We start from the raw sequence: 27,294 nt of genomic DNA, 5'->3' as shown, positions 1-27,294 counted from the left end.
TACGAGGTAGAGCGTAGTTCCCAGTAGTCATTGCATAAGCACTGCTATGGATATTTGATACATCTATCTTTATCTAACTGCTGGTCATTTCTATCTTGTAACAACTTTAATTTGTCACTAGTGTTACTGGGAATCTAAAACGTTATTTCTACTTTTCTGGCGGCCATGTTGACTATTTTAGTTCCTTTAATTGGTTAAGTGAGAAGGGAAATTCTGGAATCTTTTGGAATGCTCTGCTTGAAGAACTCTGGGAAGTCAACTCAAAAATGTGGGGCTACCATTGTGCGCCTCTCACTGAGGAATGGGTGAAAAAGATGCAGAGGCTTATAGCCCCAAAATGACCTTAGAGGTCAAGGACGGGGGGGCGGGTCTTCACGGGTGTTTGCCAAATCCTTTGAGATCCATGTGACCCGACTGGGGAGGCCAGGCTCTGTCAGAGTTGTCTACAGTTGTCTGTGAGACTTTGGAGAGTTTAGTGGGTGCAGGATTACCTCGTGACTGTTTGCCAAAGCTGGGATCCTCTCTGCTTTGTTGGTTGGGGATCTCCAGCAGGAATTGGAAAAGCAATTCTTCAGAAAGTTTCCTGAGCCTCATCTTGTTGTTCAGGAGGACTTTTTGGGGTAAACATGATGCTTCATCACAACAAAAAGATCCAGTTGTTGTGGTATAGGACGCATTTAGGACCCCCTCTATTATAAGGGTTTCAAACATCCCATAGCAGGCGGCCTCAAGCCAGACCCAGGTGGACAGATGGCGTCTGCATGACCTTTTGGGGTCAGTCCTAAAGGTTTCCAAGGAGGGCGCAAGCAGATGGGTGATATTGAGAAGACAGCTGCAGAATAGAGATGTGCCTGGTGGAAGTACAAAGAAAGCGAGCGACAAATAAGAAGGATTGATAATTGAGCAAAGACTCAAAGCTGGGCGTGTCTCAAGGAGAAGCTAAGAGGATTTTTGATACAGAGATTGATGCTTCAAAGAGAAAAGACACGTTCACAGCTAATCAGAACAAAAAACGATGTTCTCATCATTTCCATAAATCCTGATATCTTCATCTGATGTTGTCTGCATTTTGCAGCTTTAGCATCACCATTCTGACTGATGAATAAACGCCGGGGGCCAAAGGCAGATGCAAAATCTTTTGCAAAGGTTTGGATGTTTGTTTTCATGGGCAAACACAGACAAGCTGCCGAGGCCGACTTTAGGCTGAGTTCATGAAGTGGGCGGCACCCACAAGGAGGGAAAGGCGGAGCCTCAGAGATCGAGTCATCTTACCTCGGGGTTGGAAAAGAGTTCACAAAAAGAACTCATACTTGATAAATACTTTGTTCTTTAGCATGCCAAAGGTGTATATGATTATATATGAAGACATGGCTTACTCTAAAAGGCTTTTAAAAAAGCACAATATCAGCCCTTTAGTGGTTGTTGGTTCCAGATGGGCTGGTCTGAGGATTTAATAAACTGCTGATCTACTGGGATTTTCACCCACAACCATCTCTAGGGTTTACAGATGATGGTCCAAAAAGAGAAAATATTCAGTGAGAAGCAGTTCTGTGGGTGGAAATGCCTAGTTGATGTCATAGGTCAGACTGGTTCCAGCTGATAGAAAGACAACAGGAACTCAAAGAACCACTGGATCCATCTGAGGTCTGCAGAAGAGCATCTCTGAACGCAACAACACACCAACCTTCATGCAGACGGGCTACAGCAGCAGAAGACCACACCGGGTGTCATTCATTGTATCAACGGTTCAGGCTGGTGGTGGTGGTGTCATGGTGTGGGGGATATTTTCTTGGCACACTTTAGGTCCCTTAGTACCTATTGAGCATAGTATTAATGTGACAGCCTACCTGAGCATTGTCACTGACCATGTCCATTCCTTTATCTACTGATGCTACTTCCAGCAGGATAAGGCTCCATGTCATCAAGCTGGAATCATCTCAGACTGGTTTCTTGAACATAACAATGAGTTCACTGGACTCAAACGGCCTCCAAAGTCACAGATCTCAACCTAATAGAGCACCTTTGGAATGTGGTGGAACTGGAGATCGGCATCATGGATGTGCAGATGACAGATCTGCAGCAACTGTGTGATGTTGTTGTGTCAATGGGGACCAAACCTTGTTGAATCCTTGCCACCAAGGATTAAGGCGGTTCTGAGGGTGCTCTCCCTGCATTTCTAGCTGCTGATAACTGTGCAGTGAGTGGGTGAAGCTGAGTGTGGTAGATCTGGAGGACCAGGAATGGTCAGAATGGTTTAGTTGAGATGTGGAAATGCAGTTTGAAATGATCTACTAAACAAAGATAGTTGGTACAAAATGGTTTGATTTAGAAGAGTTTTCTAAGCAAAACATGTGTTGGACATGTTAACAATGTGACAGGCAGCAGTAGCTCCCTTTGTCATTGTTGTTTCCGCTGTTGTCTTGCGCGTTTTTTGTGGTTCTATGCTGTGGTTCTTGCACAGGTGATAAGTCGGTTTGCTGTGTGTCTGTTGTTTGGACCAGTGTCATCTTCTTGTTTTAAAACCACAGCCATGAAACTCTTGTTGGCACTTTTCTTGGTTCAAGGTTCTCGGTTTGCGTTGACTGGTCACCTGGTTTGAAATGATGGTAAATAATTTTAATCATCTAGACAGAATGTCATGCATGATAAATACATCAAATCTTTTTTTTTTCTAGTTTTAAAAGCTTATATTTAAAAAACATTCAACTGAGCCGCTTGGGATATTTGTAACTGATTAAAATGTCTACCTTTCTAAAGACATTGGTCAATAAAAAGATGAAAACGACACCAATGTCTTGGAGACATCAGCCAGCATTCTGGGGTCTGGTGTGTCTTCCTGAAAGGAATTGTTCTTAAAAATGATTTTTGTTTGTGTCTTTATCAGCATTCACTTCTCTGAAATCAGTTTATCCTTTAGCGGTCTTCTAAAACACCTTTCATCATTTTTAGGGGAGCATGTACAACTGCGACTTAAGATAGGCGCCTTGGCCAGTGGGATCTATCAGGTTCCAATCATGATCACGGATTCTGGCCACCTGCCCATGTCAAAGAAGTCCTTCCTGAAGGTCAAGGTCTGCCCGTGTGATCACCATGGTGACTGTGTGGACATGGAGAGAATCATGGCCATGGGACTGGGCACTGGGGCCATCATCGGCATCCTCCTCTGCATCATCTTACTGTTGGGTAAGTCTGTGTTGATGACATGGATCAAGAAAAAAAACAAAAATATTATTAACCCCTATAGAAGTGAAACCCCATCAGATCAAAATGCTGTTTTACTCATGGGTGTCACAAAATCGTGTTAATCACATTTAATAATTATAGACCAATAAGCGTGATTTTTTTTATTTTTCCTTTAAAAAATCGCGTTAATCTAATTTTGAACCAAAACTATTGTTGTTCTCAAATACACACAACAAAGGTCCAACTGTTTACCTGCAGGAACCACTTTATTTCATATTACATTGGTCCCATTGTTGTCTTGGTGTCTGTGTACACGCCGCCGCGTTCACGCTGCCATGTTCACGCCGCCGCGTTGCTGCCGTGATGTCGTCAATGTGCGACAATGTCAATGTGAGTTTTTCACAGAACTACCACAAACACGCAGCAACGCCACAGCTACCATCTATTATGTAAGGGATAAAGCCGACGAGGTGCTGGTTATCATAAATTAATGGGGGGCGGCTGATCACATTGAATAATGTATGTCAGCATCTTATTAATACCATAATAAACATGTTGTATATTATGGTGTTATAAGAAGTTTGTGGTCAGTAATTTTTTGGATTACTCAGAAAAGTGTTTTTGTGTTAAAATACATATTTATTTTAGTTTCCCCTTGTTGGTGTAAAAGTAAAGGTTGAAAGTCTTCATAAATCTAAATATCGTTACAAATGGTATTGTGTTTGATATTATTATATCTTTAAGCATTTAATTAGCAAATGACTTACAGTTTGAGTTGGATCATTTTATTAGTGAATATAGTGAAGACAATGTCTCAAATGTGTTTGCTTGAAAAATCCATCCTGCAGCTCAGTGTTGATGTCAGATGTCAGGTCTCTATCTCCCTGTTAATGTTATGGTAAATGGTGAATACTTGTAAAACGCTTTCTACCTTCCTGGAAGTCCCAAAGTGTTTTACAGTCACACACACATTCACACACACACACATTCACACACACATTCACACACACACACATTCACGCACTGATGGCGGCTCCACTGCAACTATGCAACCCAACGACTGAGTTGTTGGGTAAAAACTACATTGGGCGGGGCCACAATGCTCCATTCTGATCATCCACTGTCAGACGGACAGATTCATGAACGTCTGTGTTTCCCGAGATCTGATATTGCTGCCATTTTTGTTACCCGCCTAATGTTAGGTTGGGGGTGTGAGGGACTGTAAGCTAGCAGGAGAGCGTGTAGACAAATGCATGATGGGAAGTTGGCACAGGTTTACTCCACGCCGACTCCACGCCACGCCCACAACTCAGACGGGATTTTTCTTTTACTCCTGCCGCTCTGCAGAAACTATGTCCAGGAAACCGACACATTTGGTTAAAAACTGCATCAGAATTAGCATCTGCTTTAGGCCACATCACAAACACCGGGGTGGCCCTGCTTTTTCCGTTCTCGCCCCCCAGGAATGGAATTTTACCCCTCCTTAGCTCAGCGCCGTATCAGACAGCAACGGTTTAAAATGTCAACTAAAGACTTTCCTTTTTAGGCGGCTTTTAACACTTTGGAGTCTGTCTTTTTATTTTCTTGTTTTTTTTATCTTTACGTCGATGTATTTTATTGGCTGTTATACTTTTTACATTTTTTGTTCCCAATTGACTCAGTTTGAACATTTTCTTCTCTTTTTTTCATTGTATAACACTATGGCTCCCTGATCATGTTGTAAAGTCCTTTATTGGTAAAGATTCATTCATTCATGATAAAAAATGATTTATTCAGGGTTAAACTGCTGTTTTCTCAAAGGAGCAACACTTTTCCTCAGTAAATGTTTATGGAGCTTAACCATAAAAAGTGATGAAGCAGAGTCTTGATGTAAATTTGTCTTCAGGCTGCTGGCAGAAGGTTTTCTACATCCGCCTTAAATCACGTCAAGAACAGAGGACTGTCTTCTTTAGTCGGGTTTTAACATGAGAGCTAAAAAATAAACACCTGTGAACAAAATGTCCATAACATGAATAATGACAAATGAAAGAGCCGAGTCCGTTTTATTAGACAACCTTTGAATAATGTCAGTGTTTTTGAAGTTGTCCTGTTTTTATTGGTTATTTTTGTTAGAGTTTGATCTCTGCAGTGCAGCATTGATGTTCTGTGGTGAAGCATCCATTCTGTCTGTCCTGCAGTGCTGGTGCTGCTGTCTGTGATGTGGATGAAGAGGAGGGATAAGGAGAGGCAGGCCAAGCAGCTCCTCATCGACCCCGAGGATGACGTCCGGGACAACATCCTCAAATATGATGAGGAGGGGGGTGGAGAAGAGGACCAGGTACGAACACGGCAACCACGCGCTGAATTTTCTGAACTTTCTTCTAAAGCTGACCCTCTCATTGTCCAACTGCCACTCAGAACAAAGTGAGTGCTTCAAGCTCGCTTCTGCAGTTTTCAATCATCTGTTCAGATTAAGTGCTCTGCAAAAGACGGCCTCCAGCGGGATTAATTGCTTTCTGTTGGAGAACAATTTCATGCATCTCCCCAAACAACAAAGCTCATAAGCAGCTCAGCTGAGGAACATGAACCTCACAAAGCTGATCCAAAAGAATCTGCATGGCTTTAAAAGAGCAGCAGGGCAGACGGCCTCAAGTTCAGACCAGGGTTTCTGCGGCATGCCAGCATCCAAACATGGGGAAAAAAAGGAGAAACCTCAAAGTCTGGATTGATCTACAGTCTCTCCACGATCTGGCGGGCAGTTTTTGGAATAATTGAGGCAAAAAAGTTGCTGCTGCTTTTCCTAAAAGTTCTAATTAGAAATAATAATTTTCAACTGAATTAGTTGAAAATTTGCTGTTTTTCCCTCCAGTTTATTAATATGCAGCGTTCTAAAACCTGGTTAGAAATGCTGGACTTGGGTTCTGGTGGGTTCTGGTCCACACTGCCGGTTCCCATAGGTAACTGAGGACACTGGTGTGTCCATATTTTCAGCAGCGGTTCCGGCTTTAACTGCTGCACACAGACCGGGGCGTAAACTCTGGTGCCGTCGGTGTCGAACGCTTCGTTTTAGCCTGGGACCCGTTTCTGCCGTTAGTGAAGCGGCTGTAACGCGTGTTCTCTGCGTGTTCCTGAACAGTAGGTGTGATGTTGTCACTGCTTGCTTCCTTTGTCATGCAGGACTACGACCTGAGCCAGCTGCAGCAGCCGGACGCCCTGGAGGCAGAATGCATCAAAGTGGGGATCAGACGTCTAGATGAGAGGCCCCTCCATCACGATCACCAGTACCCCCTTCGCTCTGCTGCCCCCCAGCCGGGGGACATAGGAGACTTCATCCACGAGGTACTGAAGAAGAGCCGTCTGCTGGTCGATGTGAATGCACACTGCAGCTGTGATCCATTCTGCTCCGTTTGGTGTTCTGGTGAAAGTGACGAAGCTCTTCATCAGTGAAACGTGAACAGGAGTAGGAAAAGATGTTTCAGGCTCCGCCCTCCCAGTCAGGAGTGGGTGTCACACTTCATTTAGAGCGTCTAAACTGGTAGAAACCAGAAAAAAGTAGATGTGTTCAGGTCAGCTGCGTCTGAAAGGCAGAAACACAGAGGAGTGTCGATCAAACTCTGACAGGAGTTGCTGTCGGCGGCTGCTGACCGACTTCCTGCGTCATCTGCAGTCATTCGACACACACCTGGAAAAAAGGTACAACTTACAAGTACAATACAAGTTACCTGCAGAATTTGGACTGAAAAAACCTTTTAGAGTTGAGTTTATTTGTTTACTGTGGAATTATTTGTAATTCAAGACGATTTTAGTCTTAGATTACAGACCGTACAATCCATCACTTTTCAGAATCTGTTTGTTTTTGGGATTACTGAGCTGCACTGTGTCGGATTTTGACATGAAATCCTCCCTCATCGCCTCCGGACGTGCTGACCGGTTGGAGTCTCAGACGATGGAAGGATTCGGTCTTCAGCATAGAAACTCAGGGTTCCAGCAGAAGTCCTCGCTGACCCGTTTGGACTCTACAGCTCCAGTGGCGGCGAGCACAAGCTTTTGACTGGACATGAACTTTTCGACATGGCCAATCCATACATTAGAGAGATGACCAAAATGAAGGCGTGAGTGACATTGAATGACCTCCAGGCGCTACCCACTCTCCCCCTTGCCCTTATTCCCCTTTTGCCCGCCCTCACTGGCTGAGCGGCGGCTTCAGGCTCTCTTCTGCCTCTGTCGCGCTGGTCAGAGCTGCACTAACACATTCAGGACATGGATGCTTTTCTGATGGCTCTATCTCCATAGCAACCGTGTTCTGTTTTGGTCGCCTGGAGGTGATGAACAGATCTGTCATTCTTAAACGAATCTGCAGAAGTAAGCCTTTGGATTTCCTTGGCTATGGAGGTTTTTCGTTAGCCACGCCCACATTCCTGGTGCGGTTATGTCAGGTGTCACACCATTTCTTACAGCTTGAGCCAACCACTCATCCATTACATTCTCTTAAAGATTTGCACTCACCAAGTACCTGATGAGAAGGAATGTCTGACAGTGAACAGTCACTACATTTCACACACATGCTGCCACTTTCAGTCTTCAACCACAGCTGAAGTTTTGTCGACCTTTGACCCCTGGAAGAGGCAGCCATCTTGAATATAAAAAAACCCAAACACTGTTAGTAACTGCTTTAAATTGGACTCCTCCATTTGGACCTATCACCTCCTCACTCCTCCAGCGTTGTTGGTGAGCTGCTTGGAAAAAATGTTAGGTGTCCATCATCACTTTTTAATGAACACCGTGCGGCCAATCAGAATATTCACCCGCATCATTGGACTACAGACATCCTGGTAACTGCAAAAACAAGATGGACAGACTCACCATGGCTGCTGTCTGTTGGTTGATTACTGGAGTTCCAAAGAATCTTTAGGAACAAGTCAGTTATCCACTGACTTACATGCGTGATTCTTTGACACCCCGCCCCCCCAATTTGGCCATGAAAGTCAGCAGTGATGGTCTCAGTGTAACTCAACTTCAAATAGCTGCTTTTCAAGATTGAAGGTTTTTTTTGTAAACCTTTTGAACAGTGAAGCATGTAGACAGATTAACATGAATTGAGTTTAAAAAGATTATCTTCTTGAGCCCCCCCCCCTCCTGGAACTTCTGTGGAGGACTAGCAGCTGACTCTTTTGGAGGTGTCGGTTTTCTTTCCCAGAAGCCTCAGCAGCACCGTCGGGCCGTCTGACATCACAGGCTGATGCTAAGCCGTCCCACAGGACGAAGTCCTGCTTCTTATCTGTCTCCTCCTCCTGTTGGGGTTCGTAGTGACAGAGGCATCTCCGGCTGCGGTTGTCTGGTATTTATTCAGGACGGCAACAACAGAGGAGAAAAGCTGAAAAGAAACCCTAATGTCACACACAGCCTTTGAACCCTGCCATCCTCCTGCCTGCTCACGGCGCTCTGCGTCTTCCTAAAGTGTTGTTTGGTGGTTTGTTGGAGCAGAAAATCTGGGCACACTGGGTAATCTGTTCAATCTTCTTGTTGAGACACAGACGACATCTGTCCAGCCTGACCCAAATCCTCCTCATTGCTGTAGTCCCCATAATCCGCCCTCCTTCTCCGTCAGATCTGAGTACTGCCCCCCCACACACACATGCAGCCATTAGGAGTGCTGGTGCTGAGACGCCTCTGTGTGACAGCAGCTGCTGTGTGGTGGGGAGGCTGAGGCTGTCGCTGACTGTATTCATGGGGGGGTCTTTGTCCCCTTGCTAAAGGATACTGAACCCACAATCTTGCTTAAGCGGTGGTCTCTGACCCCCGAGCCATGGACCGGTACCAGTCTGGGGGACAGTAAAAAACACACACCCTACATTTTTCTGTTTTCTTTCTAATGTGATTCCTAAAAAATGTTTATTATGTAAAACTAGCAGATTCTCTGTTTTCACTCTCTTGACGCGTGTCGAGTCGCTCGCCTCGGTCTGGTGTCAGGACCATGGTTCCTCTACCTTCTCCTGCCCCGACTGCTTCATAGAAATCCCAACCAACAGTAACAGACTTTAAAATGTCACAAGGATGCTGCTGATAGTTATACTTATGCTTATTACTATATTTGGGAAAAACGTCTGTTTTTGTGGTGGTCTTATGACTTTATTGTATTTATTTACCCACCACAGTCCAGTGATGAGCCTCCACTTTAGAGGTAGAAGACTCTTCTTTGTTAAACCGATAAAGATTAAAAAAAGAGCATCGACTTTGACTTTGATCTTTTTCCCCTGAAGGATAATCTAAACCTGATGTTGAGTTGTAGAAGAGGAAAAATCCTGTTGGCTTTATTGAATTTTCACAAATCAAAAATAACTTTTGCAAATCAACAAGTTCCATCCATCCATCCATCTTCCTCCACTTATCCAGGACAAGTTTGTTTTATTAAATCTTCATCTTCTGTGAAATCAATGGCCCTACAGTCATTTTTAAACTACCTGAACCATCTTTTTACTCTCAAGGTTGGACCATTTCTATGTCAAAACTAGACTTTCCAGAAACTGCTGCGTTCAGGCTGAGTATAGCAGTATTCAGTGTAGCAGCCGGCCACAGCCTTCTATATCAAGCATAACATGAGTTTATGGGAAATGAGAATGGATCTGAAAGCAGCCTTCAGTTATGATTCACTGCTGCTGCAGCCACTTTTTGCTTGGCTTCATATTCAGGACTGGAATGTGGGCCTTTTGCTGCCACTGCAGTCTAGATGAGATGGAGCGGCCGCTCCACACCAGGGACCTTCTTTGTTGTATGAAGACCCAGCCTCACACCGCCACTACCTACATTTAGCTCATCTTCCACGTATCAAATTTGGTTCTAGTGAGATTCATGTGTGTACATGTGGGATTCTTCAGTGTTTTTTGCGTCATTCATCATCGTCTGTCGAGGTTTTCGACCAGCATGTCTCTCTCTATAGAATACGGTTTTGAGCTGTTCAAAACTTTTACTCAGTTGAGAATTATGCAGTTTATGCACAATTTCTGTAGTTTATACGCAATTATTGCAGAATTCTTATACAATTGTGTCTTATTTTTACGAGAAACAAACGCAAATGTGTGTTTTCCAGGACGGTTCCACGCATGTCTGACAGACTTCTCACACATGTACCACCGACGTCTGACCTTCATGTGGCACATTCAGATGATGTGACTGACGCATGAATCACTGAACTGCAGATAAACATCACAACAATCACACGGATCATGTTCTACGTTGATTTCCGTGTTCTTTGCGTGGTTTATTCTTCTGGGGTTTTAACGTGGTTCATTCCTGATACATCTGTGGATATTTCACGCAAAGACCACAGCTTTTCTCGCTTTCTCCACGTATGTTCACGTATGACCAGTTTACATCCGTGTAATATGCACTAAATGTAGGTAGAGGCTGTTTGACCCGGCCTTAACACACTGACTGTTGTTTTACATCATCAAAAGCAGTTTTATTTGGGTCTCATACCTGTCTATCATTTTTGCCGTCAGGGAATGCAGGCGGCAGACAACGACCCCACTGCCCCCCCATATGACTCCCTGCTGGTGTTCGACTACGAGGGCAGCGGCTCCTCTGCCGGCTCCCTGAGCTCCCTATATTCCTCCAGCTGTGGGGACCAAGATTACGATTACCTTGGCGACTGGGGGCCGCGATTCCGCAAGCTGGCAGACCTTTACGGTGGAGGCCACGATTAGCCCCCTCCCACCAGCAAGAGCCACTATCCCCAAGTTAGCGTGACGGTGGATGGAGCCGGACAAACTGAAAGGAGAACCTCTGCATTTCCACTGGACTGCTTGTCAGGAGACTGGATGCAGCTTTGGGAGGTGCAGCTTTGGCGAGCCGGGAGTCTTCTGGACAAGGTTTGAGCAGATGCAAGTCACCAGAGCGCCATCGCTCTGACGGACGACCGCTGTGACAGCCATGCTAAAGATGCTCATCAACACTTGAATCTTACAGTACAGCTGGTCAAATGTGCCTTTGTACATTCTTTCAGTTGTGTTTCAGTTGTGTTGCGTTAAAGCTCCCAGAGTTTTGCAGCAGCTGGAGGAGCACTTTGCCATGACGGTGTGTGTGTGTGTGTGTGTGTGTGTGTGTGTGAGTTTGGTTTCCACTGCATTCCTTGAATGTGTCCGTGAGAACGAATGTGATTCACATCCAACACACTGGATGGATAATCCTAAAGGGCAAAGTCTAAACGTAAATGCCTTGGACGATCCAACCAGCAGACATCTGTCTTCATGCAGCTCTGGGTCACAGGGGTCAGAGGTCACCGCTCATGGAAATGTTCAGCTGAGGGATTTACTTCAATGTTCCGTTTTTGTTGGCACTGAAAACTGTTTGAATTTGTTCATCAGAATTGTCTAAACTAATTTAAGCCTTAAAATGTGAGATTATTGGTTTTAGGTTAACTGTTAAATAAAGTAAAATATTATTTGAAGAAAAAAATGTGCCTGCATATGATTTCTAATTAAACTCGTGAAAAATCCTGCCGTCTTAACTTTTTCCTGGTTCTTTTGTGTGAAACCCATGAAAGAGATGTTTTTTATAGGTTTGACTTCTTAAAACCAAACGTTCAAACCATTTGAGTCCAGTAAACCAGAATCTTCTCACTCAGCGGTGAGGTTGAAGCCGCTGTAATAGTCTGTAAACAAACGTTCTCCAGGTTTCTCTGCTCATCAAAAACAGGAATTCATTCATCAATAAAAACACGTCTTGTAATGCTCCAAAGGAGGTGTAAATGCAGAATAATACAACACAACAGTAAATGTTTGGAAATTGAACCCTGAGAGTCCGATTGAAGCATCTTCAGTGACTCTGCAGGAGAACGAGGTCTGGCCCGTTTAAAGTATTTAATTTATTGCTAAATCGTCCTGGACGAAGACAAAGTGCATTTGGAGGTTTTCCACTGATTTCAGGCAAAACTAGCTTTTACACTAAATGTAAACACACTAATGTGTGAAGATGAGCTGAACTGCTGCTGCACACACATCGGGATGGAGCTCAGACCCAGAGCTGTTCACAGCAGCACTTTTTTGCTTCTTGGGTTTTCTCAGACTTCATCAGACGTGTACAGTAATGCTAGAGTTTAGACTTTGGTTGCTAATAATGGACGTCCTCGGTTGTTTTGTAGCAGACTGATGGGGTTCATGACCACCCAGGCCTCATTTCTGCTGCTGTGTTCTCTGGCCAGCTACAAACTGAGACATGTACAGATTGTGAGTTTTCTCTCTTTGCTGTGGCATATAAAAAGCTATGTAAATGTGTCATTTGGATCACAAAATAAAATGGTTTTGCATGTTTGTATCTTTTCATTCAAGGGGAAATGCATTTTTTTTGCATGAATGAAGGAACATTACACGTTTCAAAAAGAAAAATGATCCACAGACAAAATGTCAAACTAAAAAACAAAATAAAGAGAAAATATGAAAAACAAATCTGTGAGGCAGTGGTACAGGATGCTTCCCACTTTGATTCAGATGAGTTTATCCATGCTGTAGACTCTGAAAGCACAGAGACTATTAAGGTACATATGAGATAGCTGAAGATGGTCATAGGCATCTTAGACATAGTTATAAACATAGTGGCAGAAATGGAGAGAAGCTCTGTAACCCTTGTGCTATCCTAGGCACTTTAACGTTGGGAGGTGGGTCATCTAGACCCACTAGACAGTGCTCTGAACCTTTTTTCTTCAATGATTTGTGATCTTCACTGGTGTCCATGGCTTCTAAAGCGGGCGTGTCTCTTCTAGCGATAGAACCCATTGGTCGCTACATTATGAAGGAAACTCTTATAAAGTTTTATTTTGAAAGTACAACCGACGTTTTTATATTCAGACCAGACCTTTCCGGTTCCACAGCTTTTTGTCGCTGAATTGGTGTGAAAACAGACTGGAGATAAAACTCCTTTATATTGCTGCAGCCACGCCGGCCGCATCAACAACCTACTCTACGCGCCTTCATGAACGCACGTTCATGGTGGTGTTTACACCGGACACGCAGGGAGCAGCAGGGAGGGGTTCTTCTTAGGGTTTATTAGCGCGCGTCCGCCCACAAAAACAACAGGTAGAGCCTTACAGCAAAATGTCAAGCGGTGCAAATCTTGTTCCAGGCTTTTTGTTTTCCCAGCTCTGTTCTGATAAATGTTCATCTTAGTGCCATGTTACTACTCTGGAGTTCTAAGGGTCCGACCGTGAGAGATTGTCCAACCTGTAGCACAAAATGTAGCTATCGAAATGTCCGATCTTATCAGATAATCCTATCTACGGTATGAACCAGTTTACTGTTTATGATGTTAGCTCGTAAACACAGCAGGGTGGGAAAGATTCACGGGGGGAGTAGGACACACTGATGGGAGGGGCAGCACAGCCTCAAGGGGAAGCAGTATCCAGAGATTACTGAATGGGGTGGCGCGGGCCACAAGATGGCACTGAACAAAAGATGAAGGGGTATACAGAACCATCGGTGGTCTGCCAGGACTGAAAAAGATGACGTCGCTTTGCTCTGCGCGTGCGCAGTAGGTGTAGGTAGGAAGAAATCACGGGCAGGACAGACAGAACCCCGGCGGGAACGAAACACAATTATGAATTTCTCTTCCATGATCATGTTTACAGCAGTCTGTACTTTCGTGTTTTGAAGCAGACGCCACTCACAAGTTACTACCAAATCCCAGTGACTGATTGGTCACAGTGTGACTGAACTTTCAGCGTGTGACCAATGAACGCCAGACTTGTAAGTAGAGCTGCGACCGGACATAAAAACTTGCGTAGCTACGTGCAATCCTGTGTGTTCCAGACAGAACCCCCAAATTCTGGTCACCGCTTATTTGCATCATAGACATATACATTACTGGATGGAGCATCTGTGGCGCCACACGACTTCTACAGTCCCCTACCTGATGGTCAAAGTGTCCAAGAAAAGCTGGTTACAGACATGGCACCCTGACTGAATGGAGTCGCGGTGTGGGACGCAGACATGATGGAGGCCATATGTTTGATCCATTAACGTGTAACCCTTGTGCTATCCTAGGCACTTTACCATTGGGAGTTGGGTCATCTAGACCCACTAGACAGTGCTCTGAACCTTTTTTCTTCAATGATTTGTGATCTTCACTGGTGTCCATGGATTACATGAAATCTTTCCACCTTTATCCACCATTGTCATGGTAGGGAGAACACGTCAATGGTCATCTTGACCCCATAGGATAGTGGAAATCAGCTTTTATAGTGTTTCTGATTCTATGAAAAAAATGACTAAAGGAGACCGCTTTTCAACGTTTTCTGCTTCTACCGAGATTTATTTTTAACTGGCTGTAAATTAACAAAAAACAGATTAGGAATGATTATTGCAATTGTATGAGAGATTACTTTTAGGACTAGAAACCTTTAGTAAAAATTGAAATGTTAATCAACATTCCCTTTGCTTATTTACACGTTTCAGCTTCAAATCTAAAAGTCACAGAAGCAGAAATGAAGTTCCAGCAGTCTACCGTTTTGAAACAAGTTCTATCAGGAATAGCTTTTAATGCAGAAACTAAATAAACAAACAAAACTTTGTTTTTTCCAGAAAGGAGTCTGAAAATGGTGAGATTAAATACAGGAATTTGAAATCAAATACAACCTTTTTCCACAAGTGTCTACATTTCTGACAAAATCTGAGGTTAGTGTGGGGGAGGGAACTTTATTATGACGTGACGTTCACCGACTTACGGTGTTGGAAACTGAAATTACACACATGTACCTTCAACGACACATGTACATAAAACAAAAGCAGGTGTGTTTTTCATATTTAGCAAACCAAGTCCAACAACAACCAGATGGGTCGGTCATCCGGCTGGGGTCTCTGGACTAACATCTCTTCTCAGAGACCCTCGTGTTACAGGAAGGATGTCCATGCTTGGAGAAAAGTGAGCGACCAGTGAGCAGCTGAAGACTTCCCACCGACACAAAACGACGCAGAAGGTAATGAAACTTAAAAAAATCTGCAAACACAACAACCACCTCTCTACTTGTGTCCCTTGCTGGTTTTGAAGGAGACCTGCAGGACTTTGTCCCCCATGCGGTACCCATTTAAGCTATGGATCGCCATGGCAGCCTCCTCGTAATTCGTCATGGTAACAAAGCCAAAGCCTTTGCACTTGTTGGTGTTGAAATCTCGTATGACTTTCACGTTGACGACAGCACCGAAAGGCCCAAACATCTGCCACAGCATGCCCTCATCTGCATCCTGGGTCAGGTTATAGATGAAGATGCACCAACCGGAGGAAGCGTTTCCAGAGGCCCCGCCCCCGTTGCCCATGTGGTCCGTGCTCATTGGAGAGAACCTGGAATCAAACAGAAACGGTTCAACATCAGAACCTTATGGCAGAGCAGAACAATATGATTCTCTGAGTTATTACGTCTGATCTGAAAGTAGAAGAGAAAGTTGTCAAAGGTTTTTTCCTCTGCTTTCATGTTAAGGCCGTGTCACACAGCCACCACATACATGTTGTGCACATTGCACGGATGAAAACTAGTCAGGCGTGAATCTATGTGGAGAACGGTGCAGTTCTTTACCTGATCAAACAAATTTATAAAACATATCTTTGTTTATCTTACAAAAAAAGCTATTGGAATAAATCAACAATGTGCTCATCAATTTGTGGTGTGGATTTATGGAACGGCTTGGATGAAGGTTTAAAACAAAGTAAAAGTTTACATGTTTTTTAAAAAAAAACAACTATAAGAAATCACTGATGGAACTGTACCAGACCAGAAATCATCAATAAATACAAAAATGTCACTCCTGCGTATGTCACTCTGCTATGCAGAATATCTGACATGTACAAGACTGTACATAGAAATACGGAGATCATCACGTGATCCTGTCCGGGGGGGGTCATACAAAATTTCTCTCCAAGCCTTTTCAAGCACACTGTCTCGTTTCATCTGTCTTTTTTCAACTACTGTGTTTACTTTCTTTTTACAGTTTTTGTAGTAAAATTTGAATTGAAAAATTGAAAAGTGATGTTTTCAAAGATGTATCATGAATGAATCACATCCAAACCATGGAAGAATATCAACAAACCACGCTAAGAACATGTAAATCAATGTAGAACATGGAGTGTGCGTGATTATTACATGCACACATTGACTAAAATGCAAGAAACACTTGTGGAGGATCACGCATGTATCACGACAAACTGAAGCGTCATCCGTGGAAAACGGCGTGACGCGGCCTTAAATATTTCCGTTTTACGCAGACTGTAGAAAAGTGGAAGTCAAAGCATCTGGAGTTCAAGGAAACCACACCTGAACCTCTGCGTCTGGTGATGCACGGGGCCTCCGAAGCGCCGGGATTGGCCGTGGTACATCTGTGACATCATCTGGGAGTTCCTGGCCTGATTGGGGTTGACGGCAAACTTGACCGTTATTGGCTCAGAGCCTCCAGGAGGGGTGTGTCCATTGAGGTGTTTGACGGCATCCTCTGCTTCTGAGCGCTTATCAAAGCGGATGAAGGCCACACCTCGAGACAGACCTGAAGGAGGATTGCAGATATCGCCTGACGGTGATGGTCACCATGACAACCAGTTTACAATGACACATTTTACAATGACAAAGAAAAAAGAAAACGTCTAGGGGCACTTTTATGCCTTTTGTCTCACTTTTAAAGTGTTTCTATGACGAACAGACCAAACTCAGCTTTTTGACCCACACAATCTGTGACAGAAATACTCTTTTGGGCCCTCTATAAGTCCTCTGTATCGTCTAACAGCGTGCTCGGCTGTACTTTTACAAAACAACACCAACAATCTTGTGCAATAGCAGAAGCATGCATGAATCTGAAGTCCAGGTCAAAAGGTCAAAAGGATTACCTGATGCCTGGTCCACCAGCACTCTTGAGTTGATGATGCGCCCAAAAGAAGCAAACATGTCTTCAAGGTCCTGCTGACCCAGTGTTCTCGGTAATCCACTGATGTACAAGTTTGCATCTTTGATGGTGTCTGAGCTGGGCCGAGCAAACGACACCTGCAGGGAGGAGACAGAACTTTTGAACCAATCTTCCTCAAAAACGGAATAAAAGGCAAGCTAGCATTTCAACAACATAAAAATAAATCTGCTTTATTCAGTCCTCAAAGAACAAAACGGACTTAAATCCATTTAAATATTAAGGCATGTCAAAATTAAATTCTCCAGTTTTGGTCCAAATTAAATAAAACAAATAAAAGCATACAGACAGGATGATGTTTTTTCTTCAAAATAAAAGTATTAACAGATCAAAATAAAAGCTTGGCACATCATTTCACTGAACTGAACAAAGCCGCAAATTCAGTGCCAACGTGTGCGGGTAAAAAAAAATAAATAAATGTACAAGTCGGAAACAAATAAAGACAGCAAACATTTAAAATACCTCCATCCACCAGACAGAGAGCAGGTGAGAGCGCCTCCTACTGTCCGGGGAATATAACAAATCTATCAGTGGATACAGGAAGATCAAAGAGCACCTGTAGCACGTTACCTTGATAGTTTTAGACTGTAGCCTCAGGCCATTGAGGGTACTGATAGCCCTCTCTGCATCATTAGGGTTAACAAAGTTAACAAAGCCGTAACCTAAACTGTGGCCTAGAGAAACACAAAGGAAAACAACAAAATAAAACAACAAAACTGCCAGTTACAAGGTTTACCTGAGAACATTTCAGAACCAAAACAAAGCGGGTACTGCATCAGATTAAAAAAAAAGCTTTCTGGCTCCAGGCCAAACCAAAACGCTGCGTGGTGATGACCCATCCAAAAAAACATGGCGGTTTTTGTGTTGCAGCAGCAAACATGTCAATCACTGGTGAGAACGGCGAGGGCTGCCGGCTGCCAAAGAGCTCTAATGAAGCGAGCGAGCGCGCTGCATGGATGATCCTTCGTGTGAAGACATCACCAGAGCTTCTTCTAAAAGAACCTTTGCCAGACGTGTTCAGAATAAAAACGCTGGATTCTCAGACATTTACTAACATTTCAAAGGTCTCTGTCAAGGCCTGAAAAAAAAAATAAAACCAGACAGGTGAATAAATACATTCACAACACGTGAACATGAGCACATAAGAGAAAAAAAAGAGACATCTATTCTTAAATTGGGCCCCGACTGTGAATCAAGAAATGTCATTACACAGGATAAGGCTGTTTTCTGTTGAATATAATACAGCATAAAGGAAGAACGTCCTGTCCTCTAACTGAGCGTCACTCCTGGGGTCTTGTGGGTCCATAAAGAGCTCCACAATCAAAGATCAACTCTGAGAAGAAGTTTCCAGAAAACTGCAGCAAAAGGTTAAAAAAAACGAATTGATGTGAAGTAAAAAAACCAACCTGGTTGATGCTTTTGAGCATTTACAAGTCATACGAGACCACAGTGACCTCATTTTGTCACACCTCAAAACAAAAACACAAACTTTTCTGTTTCTGTGACGATGCCAAATCTGAAAAGGCCAACTAGTCTTTAGTCATGTGCAGGATGCCGGTCGTGACTCCTCCTATTAGCCCATGTGGGTGTGGGTGCATCCACAGGGGCAACTCCAGCTCGTTCTGAGACAGGTAGGCATTCCAACATTTTAGACTGGGACTTTCTTTGTGTGAGGCCCCAGGAGAGCTAAGAAAGGGTCATGTGACTGGAGTTGTGCAGGTGAAAGCAAACATATTGAATGGTCAGTGTCTGGATGAACAAAGTTGAGCTGCTTCTGCGTTTTTGATGCTGACTTTTAGAATTGATCATATTCTTAGAGGTCTGTTACTCAGTGTTTAGTACAGGTTATGGATCTCCCAGAATGGAAAACAAAAGACAAAGATTAGCAGAAAGAAACAAAAGCAAAGCCAGGTCTAGCTGGCTGATGACTTCCTGTCACAAAGCTAACATTTTCTGAAATGTCATAAATACACCAAGAGGAAAAAAGAAAAACAGAAAATTACTTTCTGACAATTTCAAGTCATTACATATTTTTAAAACGAAGAAAAGAAAATATTACATTGATGGCTCTTCAAAAATAAATCTTTGATACCCGCTAATAAATAAAAAATCCTCTAATTAGATCTAAACATGAACTGTGCTGCATTGCTTCCTCGTGGTTTAACTCCAGATGAAAAGCAACAGGCTGCAGTCAGTGGACTCCAAAACAACAGCATCAGAGCTGACTGGACCCCCCGCCCCCACCCATGACTCAGAGGAATTTAGCATCACAATCTTACCATCTACATAGACTCTTCCCATCGTCACGACAACCCCAATACAACAACAATTATGAGGATAAAAAGAAATGTAAAGAAAAAGATCATACCGTATTTTCCGCACTATAGGTGAACTAAAAAGCATCTTATCTGCAGAGTCATTCTGGAAATGTTTCCTTGATCCCAAAGCGATTTGGGGAGGTACCCGGCGTTCGGTCACAATGGGGAACATGCTAACATGTAGCGGTATCAGACTGTTGTTTTACATGTTGCAAACAGGGTTGGGAGTTCCAGGTATGACTAGACTATGGTGGCTAACATGTAACGTGTGTCTTAATTAATGCGCCGTGTAGTTCAGTGCAGCCTATAGATGACATATGTTCAAAAATAGCCCCCAAGTGCAGAAAATAAGGTAACCAAGTCTTCCTGGAAAAAAATACATTTTCAAGAAAACAACTTCATTCAAAAAGAAAAAAAGAGGAAACTATCAGTTTGTCATACAAGAAAACAAATCGTAGTGTGCATCACAAAGAAATAGACATCTTGAAAACATATGTGTGATACAAATCAGTTACCTTACAGGCATAACAGTAATGAGGGGTTGAAGCGTAGAAAATGTCATTAACTAATCAACATTTAAAACATCATTAAAAAAAATATATATATAATGCACACACACACTGATGAACATATAATCCTCTTTCCGCATTTTTCTCTAAACCAAAAAAGTACCAGCAGGAGTTTACCTGCTACTTTGTCCCGGATGAGTTTAGCCGACTCCACCTCTCCAACACTGCTGAACAGACTGCGCAGCTCATCCTGAGTCATGCTCTGCGGCAGGTAGTTCACAATCAGGTTGGTCTGGGCATCGTCATCCTCCATCATCTGCTCCACGAATCCATTATTATACAGCTCCTGTCATCACCACATCCCCATTAAAGCGGGCTCTTCCACACAGACAGATGCTTCAGTGAGTGGGAGTTACCTTTCCGCCTGGTCCCTTGGAGGTCATCTGACCATCAGCCTGAGGCCCTTGAACCTCACATACCTGACAATAGCAGAAACACATCACAGCTGTCAGCTTTAAACTCCTCAGCCAAAATGTTAGACGCTCCACCACAGTCCCAGAATCATTTCATCCTTTTTTGTGGTTACATTTCTCCTTCTGATGCTACGTTCACGCCTGTTCAAGGGACCACTCCAATGAATAGACTACAGAAACACGCATTTTGGACTTCTGCCTTTAAAAATCTTGTGTTCCACATCCCAAAGCAAGTGTTTGGTCCATTTTTGGCCTCTAAGAACAAATCGTGTAGCCACTGAACAAGCTTTGAAAGTTAAACCAGTTGAACTTCGACCAATCAGGGACTCGGATTTGGTAGTGACGTATGAATTCACAGAAGGGCCAACAGATTGAAAATTGATCATAAAGGAGAAATGAATCATTACAGTTTGTGCAAGCTGGAATTCTATGACACCAAGCCTGGAGCGGGATTTGAGACTTTCACCCCTTTAACATTTTGCACCGAGCCTCTTCCAAGTGTGAGTACATGCGCTAGCTAGGCTAGTATCAAGTAGCAGCAGCCCGGTGTGAACACCACATACATTCAGCATCACAAGCCCAGTGTGCCTGTGGCATTAGTCACATCCCCGGCCATACTATGCAAATAAAATGCAACTTATACTCCAAAAAATACAGTCCTTGAAAGCAAAAAAAAGAAAAAGAAAAAGTGAATTTACTTCTTTTCTGAATTCAGGCGTCAAGGGTTAAGCACACTCCCTCCATCTTACCTTCACTTAGACTCAAAATATCAGCATCTTAACCTCTCCTGGAATCCAAGACCCCGTCTTTAGTTTTCAGCCCCCACATTTCAGACCATACCCATACATAACAGAACAGAACATTTGTTCTTGACAGCTTGATCCCCTCCCCAGAGCCGAAGTCAAATCCTGCCTGTCCTCTGAATTTACCCATCAACCACTCCTCACTCGACTATGGGTTTGTTCCAACCCCGATCAAAACAGCAGCTGTCACTCCTACCAGCACCAAGAACTGCTTTAAATCCAACCCTTCTTCTCCAAAATACTTCAAATAAATAAAACAGTTGCATGTTCACGCCATTCCCATCTAACCAAAACTAGCATCAGAGAATTCCCTCCTATTTGTCTGATCCTTCTTTAATTCCACTCCACAAAACCTTCAGAGCTCAGTCTTCCCTGTCGCTTCAGGTGTTGCCCAAGGCTCTGTCCCGGGGTCTCTCCTCTTCATCATCAATGCTGTCTAACTTTGCAACACCTAATGTAAATTTAACATCCGTTTCATTGGTGTTGCTGAAGAAACCCACCCTCTTCCTGACTCCCACTAACTGTTTACTTCATTCCCAGTTCACCTCAAATTAAACAGCATGTCTGGGACAGTTTAGGAGGAGGTCAAAATGACCAGACTAAAGCACCACTGTCGCTGCACTCACCTTCAGGTACCGTATGGGGCCTCGTCTCAGTGCCATGATGATCTTCTGAGGGTCTTGGGTGGAATACTGTGTCTGCGAAACAGAGAACATGTTGGAAAGGGTTAGGTAAGAGATTTCCCAAAACTCTATAGATCTAAAAACTGTAAATCTGTACATTTTCCATCCATTTGATTAAAGAGTGTGGAAATCTACAAACCCAATAGAACATTGTTACTGAGCCCGTATCCTGACATGGAAAAAATTAAATATATGTCGTTACCATTACCATTAATATCTCGTTCCCACAAATTAATTATTCCGTTCCCACGCAATAATTAATTTGTTTGAACGAAATAATTATTCACGTCATAAGTCATTCATAAACGCGGATATGCTCACCGTCCTGCCGCAAAGATAAGATTTAGGATGCCCAAGCTTGCTGCTTCGCCATACCATAGCGATTCACCGGACATAGCTCCGCCGCAGAGCTCTTTGCTTGTCATGCCGGCATTTAGGCAGCTGACCGGCCGGTAGACGGACAGCCAGCTGCGATATGGGATATTGTAGTTTAGGGTTGAATAGGAATAATAATATTCAGGACTTTTCTTTTATTAACATACTATTTAGCAGTCAATTTACATCCGAAGGCTAGTAGGCTACATGCTATGTAGCATATCATAGCATCACAGCACGTAGCATGTCCTATTGTCTCTGAACTCATCACAGTGACGGCCACAGTGATTGGTCGAGATGCATCATGGGACATGAGGGATGCATGATGGGATACGTAGCATCTAGCCTTCGGATGTTAAGTGACTGCTAACGAGTGTGTTAATAAAAGACAAGTCCTGAATATTCTTATGTTTTTATTTTTCCCCTCTTGAACGAATGTGGGTCACAGAGACACGGAAGTTACAGCTAAAAGCGGCTTTTGCGGTCAGACGGAGAGCACATCCGTGTTTATGAATGACTTATGACGTGAATATCATATTTCGTTTGCACGAATTAATTATTTAGAGGGAACGAAATAGTATTTCTTGGGAACGGAATATTATTTTGTGGGAACGAGATATATTTAATGTTTTCCATGTCAGGACACGGGCTCCGAACATTGTGATTTGATGTTCCACTAAATCTCTCATTTGGTGGCAGTTTGGGCTTGTACAATAAAATGCAGTTATCTGCACAGAATGGAGTAGCACAAATTTGTGTCATCACATGAAAGTTTTAAAGACCCACTTTAATAAAATTGTGTTTTGTTTTTTTTAACATGTACTTGTGGCATTTTCGTCATGATGGTAGACGTATTTAAGGAAAATTAAGATTAAAATACGTTTCTGAGTATATATTCAAATCCTGAATCAGGAGCAGATTAAATAAAAGCTGTTTGAATAAGATTGTTCAGTGACGTGAGAGCTGCAGCCTGCGAACCACAAGCTTCCTGCTCCATTCTGATCATCCACTGTCAGACAAATAGATCCATGAACGTCCTCGTTTTCCTGGTCTGACCTGGAACTTGGATCAGAACTGGACGGATGGACAGATACGATATTGTTCACCATTTTTGTTACCCCGCTAATGTTAGGTTGGAGTTTTGAGCTGAGCTGTAAGATAGCAGGAGAAAGTGTAGACAAAGGGATCATGGAAAGGGGACGGATTTACTCAAGGACAACAGTCTCCGCCCACAACTCTGAGCTGAATTTCCAATGAACTCGTGCTGCTCTGCAGAAACTATGTCCAAGAAAACAACACAGGTTTTTGGATTTTTGCTAAAAACAGCATAACCATAACTGAAAGACCACTGGGAAGACTTTTCCAATAGATCAAAGGATGATTGGAATGGGACTTCAAGAGATTTGAGCTGAATGTGTGATCATTACCACCTGGAATGTTAAGTTATCGCTGATTTCACAGCTTTGGGACCTATCACTAAGATAGTTTAATATAATTTAGTGATAATAACTTCTTGTGAGCGGTTTGCTTAAAAACAAAGATTACATAGATTTACGTTTTTAAAAGTAACTTTTAGTACTTGGTGTTCTGTTGTAATTTTTCAGGCATTCTTTTTAGATCTTTTTATTACTTCATTTATAACGACTTTACATGCATGCAGAGCAGGGGTATTTTTGTTTTGAAAGATTTGTTCTAGCAGATTAGTCTTTTTGCTTTTTGTTTTATTTTGTTAAAGCTTTAAATATAAGGGTACAAACAGAGGACCTGTCTTATTCTTTTTAGTAGCAATATTGTCCAGTCCTAGATGGATATAAATTATTTTTTGTTAATACCCTATATTGTAACATTTCATGTTTGTAATCTCTACTTAGAAACTAAAAGTCATCAAATGACACCAGGACAGTATTATGGTTCAGTTTATAAAAGTTTAATCTGATTTCTATACTTCCAGTTTGTTGCAATTTTCAGGTCCAAAATGTGTTTTCTCTTGAACATATCAAGGAAGGCGCCGACAGAAAATACGTCGACCTTATTAGGTCACCTCCGGAAAAGAAAATCACATTTGTACTTCTACAAAAGTCACTCCAAAAAATACAACTCATGCACACGGTTGCGTCCTCTAACGATCACTTAGAAAATCTGGAGCTAACCCACTAAAGCTTGATTTTTACCAAATTTAAGAGACAAACACCCTAAAGAAGTTAGCTAACAATGCTAACATTGTCCGCGCGCTAGCTCCGCGTGCACAGCAAAGCTCACGACCGATTACTTACCTGTGAGCGACGCACAGGTGAAGGATGCTGTTTTCTTGACAGTATTAATGTTGCTCTTCAAATGATAATAGTTCAAAACCAAATATTTTGTGTTTTACTGATAATCTACCATACGGTTCTAACTGGCCGAGAACAACCGCCTCACACAAAGAAACCAAGTATCGCGAGACTACTTCTTCTTCTACTTTCTTATTATTTGGTGTTTGGTAAACTGGATGGAGCATTACCGCCACCGTCTGGACGGGGGTTTACGTTGAATTACCGGTAAACTCTAAACGAATTCTTTAAAAAAGCTCAATTAACAGACATCGGCTTCTCTCTTTTTATCCTAAAATCCCTATGGGCTATTGTGCTTAAGCATGACAAAAACTATGAATGGGAGATCTTTTCCACAACATCTTCTACTCTCTTTACTTTTTTAAACTAATATACTTTGTTGTTCTAAACATACAGAACACACATACAAAACAAGCAGAACAATAACAATTAAAGCTGCTTGCTTAAGATGCTAATTATACTAACTCAGAAAACTCATTGCTTTAGATGATCAGAATGGTAAGAGCCACTTGTGATAAATTGATAGAAAATCCACTTTTTTCAAAATAGCGGCTTTTCAGTTGATTTTATGTAGGGGTGTGATGATAACCACATCACCTCGGTGATGACTCATCACCGAACTTTTTTTTTTTTGAAAGTTACATGACTGCATATGGTGTGTGATCTGAACTATAATAAACACATTCATCTTTGCTAATAATTTACGTTTTCCGCGAGTCCTGTGTTCAAACTTCACGGGCTTATGGGGGATGTTTTTTGTGTGTGTGATTTTTTATAAACTGCTTGTCATGTTTCAGTACCTGTAATGTTTACAGATAATGTTAAATTAAATACACACAAACACAGGCATAAAAGACAATAGCGTAACTAAAATAGTCCAAAAAGAATCCGTGCAGACACTGAAGTGAGGAGATATTTGCAGGAGGAAGTCCTCGATCTGCCCTCTGATCCGCTTGCCTGGTGGCGGGATAATCAGGCTTGATTCCCACTTCAGACAAAACAATTGTCTGCATGCGCTGCGATCACTCCATCAGAGTGTGTATTCAGTGCGTCTGGTAACACCGTCACCCCGTTAAGGTCTTCGCTGAAACCTGACCGGATTAACATGTTGGTGTTCCTGTCACGCAACATGAAGACGGACAAATAAAAGCAGCAGCAGCACGACTCATTAAAGCGGCACTTGTTCACTTTTTGCTCTATGTTGCACTTTAAAAAAGGTTGTTAATATTTACCTGTATAGTTAGTTAATTAGTTAGTTATTTGTTGTTAGTTATTTGTTTGTTTGTTATTAAATTTACTGCGTTCTAATTATCAATTTCCTTTGTATTCATTTCCATTGTAAGCTGCGTGCGTTCTTGAGTGCGCAACGTGGACTCATGATTTGGTCACCTGGGAAAACAAACAGATCGATGTAAGTTTCAGACGAATCGGAAAAAGTAAACTCTTGGTTGTCCTTAGCAACGATCCTTAGCAAGATCGTTTGTATCTGGAAGTAAAGGTACCTTTTTCTTTAATTCAAGATTGCGGCCTCTTCCCAAGGTCATAGGTCAACGGAACTGTAGACTCAAGCTGGCTGCATTTGTGTGCAATTTTGTGAAAATCGCACAAACAAAAATGTCGTTTTCCCATATTGTCGAAAAACAGGAAAATCGCCAATTCTCAGAGTTCACAACAAAATGGCCGCCAAGCCATAGGTCATGTGACCATCCCATAATGACTTCAAAACTTCCTTAGGATATTTTGCGGCCCCATAAGCGATTTTCGGTCCATTCATGTTTTTAATGGTATCACTCGCTGTGATGTCATCGTCGGGGGGGGGGGGTTGTTCACTTTGCAGAAAATTCATTTTCAATTTATCCTAGGTGTGTGCACATTTTGGTGACTTTTGAAGTGTGTGGCGGTAGTCAAGTTTTCGCTGAAAGATGCTGGAATCGTTCCAACTGTGAGAGCAAAATGGTCCTTGCAGTCAGTGATGCTGCTGCGGGTCATAATGAACATGCCAGTGGTCCACACATGCATTACTAAACATACATCACAATATAATACAAATGTTCAAAAACAGACAACGTTCACGTATGTTTGTGTTTTTTTTGTTTAAACTCTGAGGAATAGGAAGTAAATACGATTCTACCTCCTTAATAATTATGGGGGGGGGGGGGGTTGTGATGAAGAAAATTTAGATTTTTGAATGTGAAACTTACAAAATATAATGAAGACAGTATTAGCCAATTTTCTGTTCAAACGTCAGTTATATGTTATAGAATTTCATCTGAAATTTTGAATTTAATCAAGTCTTAACAAGTACTGATAGATTCCATGTATACGACGATGCAGTGTCCAAACATTTTTCCATGGAATGTCAGGGATGAATATTTTCCCGTAGATTGAACAGAAATGACCCGTTGTTGCTCCCATTGCCTGTACGGGAAAAGCTCATTAGAGGGTGTAGCGTGACAACAGCAAAGGATTCTGGGAAGCAGTGGCAGCTGCTACTAAAAAGTTATGATGTGTAGACCTGCAACCAGAGGCACCACAGTGAAATGCACTGCAGCAAAAGTAGCTGGATACCGTCTGTCCCTGTGGCTAAGTTTCCCTCTACAAACATTAGAGGAACATTAGAAAACTAAATTAGAACTCAGACAGCCCCAGCTATCCTCCACACATACACACAGTTTGCTGATGCAGACATTTTCAAGCCTCTAAAGCTTAA

At 42.5% G+C, this 27,294-nt stretch overlaps 2 protein-coding genes across 3 annotated transcripts in view; one reads left to right on the top strand and one right to left on the bottom strand.

The window, feature by feature from the left end:
• Positions 1–11,657, top strand: part of LOC101158262 (cadherin-2) — a 35,119-nt gene extending 23,462 nt beyond the window's left edge. The window contains exons 13-16 of the mRNA XM_004067576.5: positions 2,950–3,183; positions 5,361–5,500; positions 6,340–6,501; positions 10,662–11,657. Coding sequence (XP_004067624.1) covers positions 2,950–3,183; positions 5,361–5,500; positions 6,340–6,501; positions 10,662–10,865 — 740 coding nt within the window. The 3' untranslated portion in view covers positions 10,866–11,657. The remainder of the gene's footprint in view (positions 1–2,949; positions 3,184–5,360; positions 5,501–6,339; positions 6,502–10,661) is intronic.
• Positions 11,658–14,433: 2,776 nt separating this feature from the next.
• Positions 14,434–24,740, bottom strand: LOC101172398 (ELAV-like protein 1). Of its 2 annotated transcripts, none has more exons than XM_004067550.4 (8): positions 24,528–24,740; positions 21,823–21,894; positions 20,337–20,399; positions 20,098–20,266; positions 17,664–17,767; positions 17,020–17,173; positions 16,457–16,682; positions 14,434–15,489 (listed from the first exon to the last, which is right to left on the bottom strand). In XM_004067550.4, the coding sequence occupies exons 2-8, from the start codon at positions 21,856–21,858 to the stop codon at positions 15,171–15,173; spliced, it is 1,071 nt and encodes a 356-aa protein (XP_004067598.1). In that variant the 5' UTR covers positions 21,859–21,894; positions 24,528–24,740; the 3' UTR covers positions 14,434–15,170. The 2 variants fall into 2 exon arrangements, with proteins under 2 accessions (XP_004067598.1, XP_011492881.1); XM_011494579.4 differs by having other exon boundaries at positions 16,457–16,706; positions 24,528–24,738.
• Positions 24,741–27,294: the final 2,554 nt, after the last annotated feature.

Source organism: Oryzias latipes, chromosome 4 (genome assembly GCF_053564925.1).
Source record: "Oryzias latipes strain Hd-rR chromosome 4, Olatipes_Hd-rR_3.1".
NCBI classification, from domain to species: domain Eukaryota; kingdom Metazoa; phylum Chordata; class Actinopteri; order Beloniformes; family Adrianichthyidae; genus Oryzias; species Oryzias latipes.
This window is presented reverse-complemented; position numbering and strand designations above follow the sequence as displayed.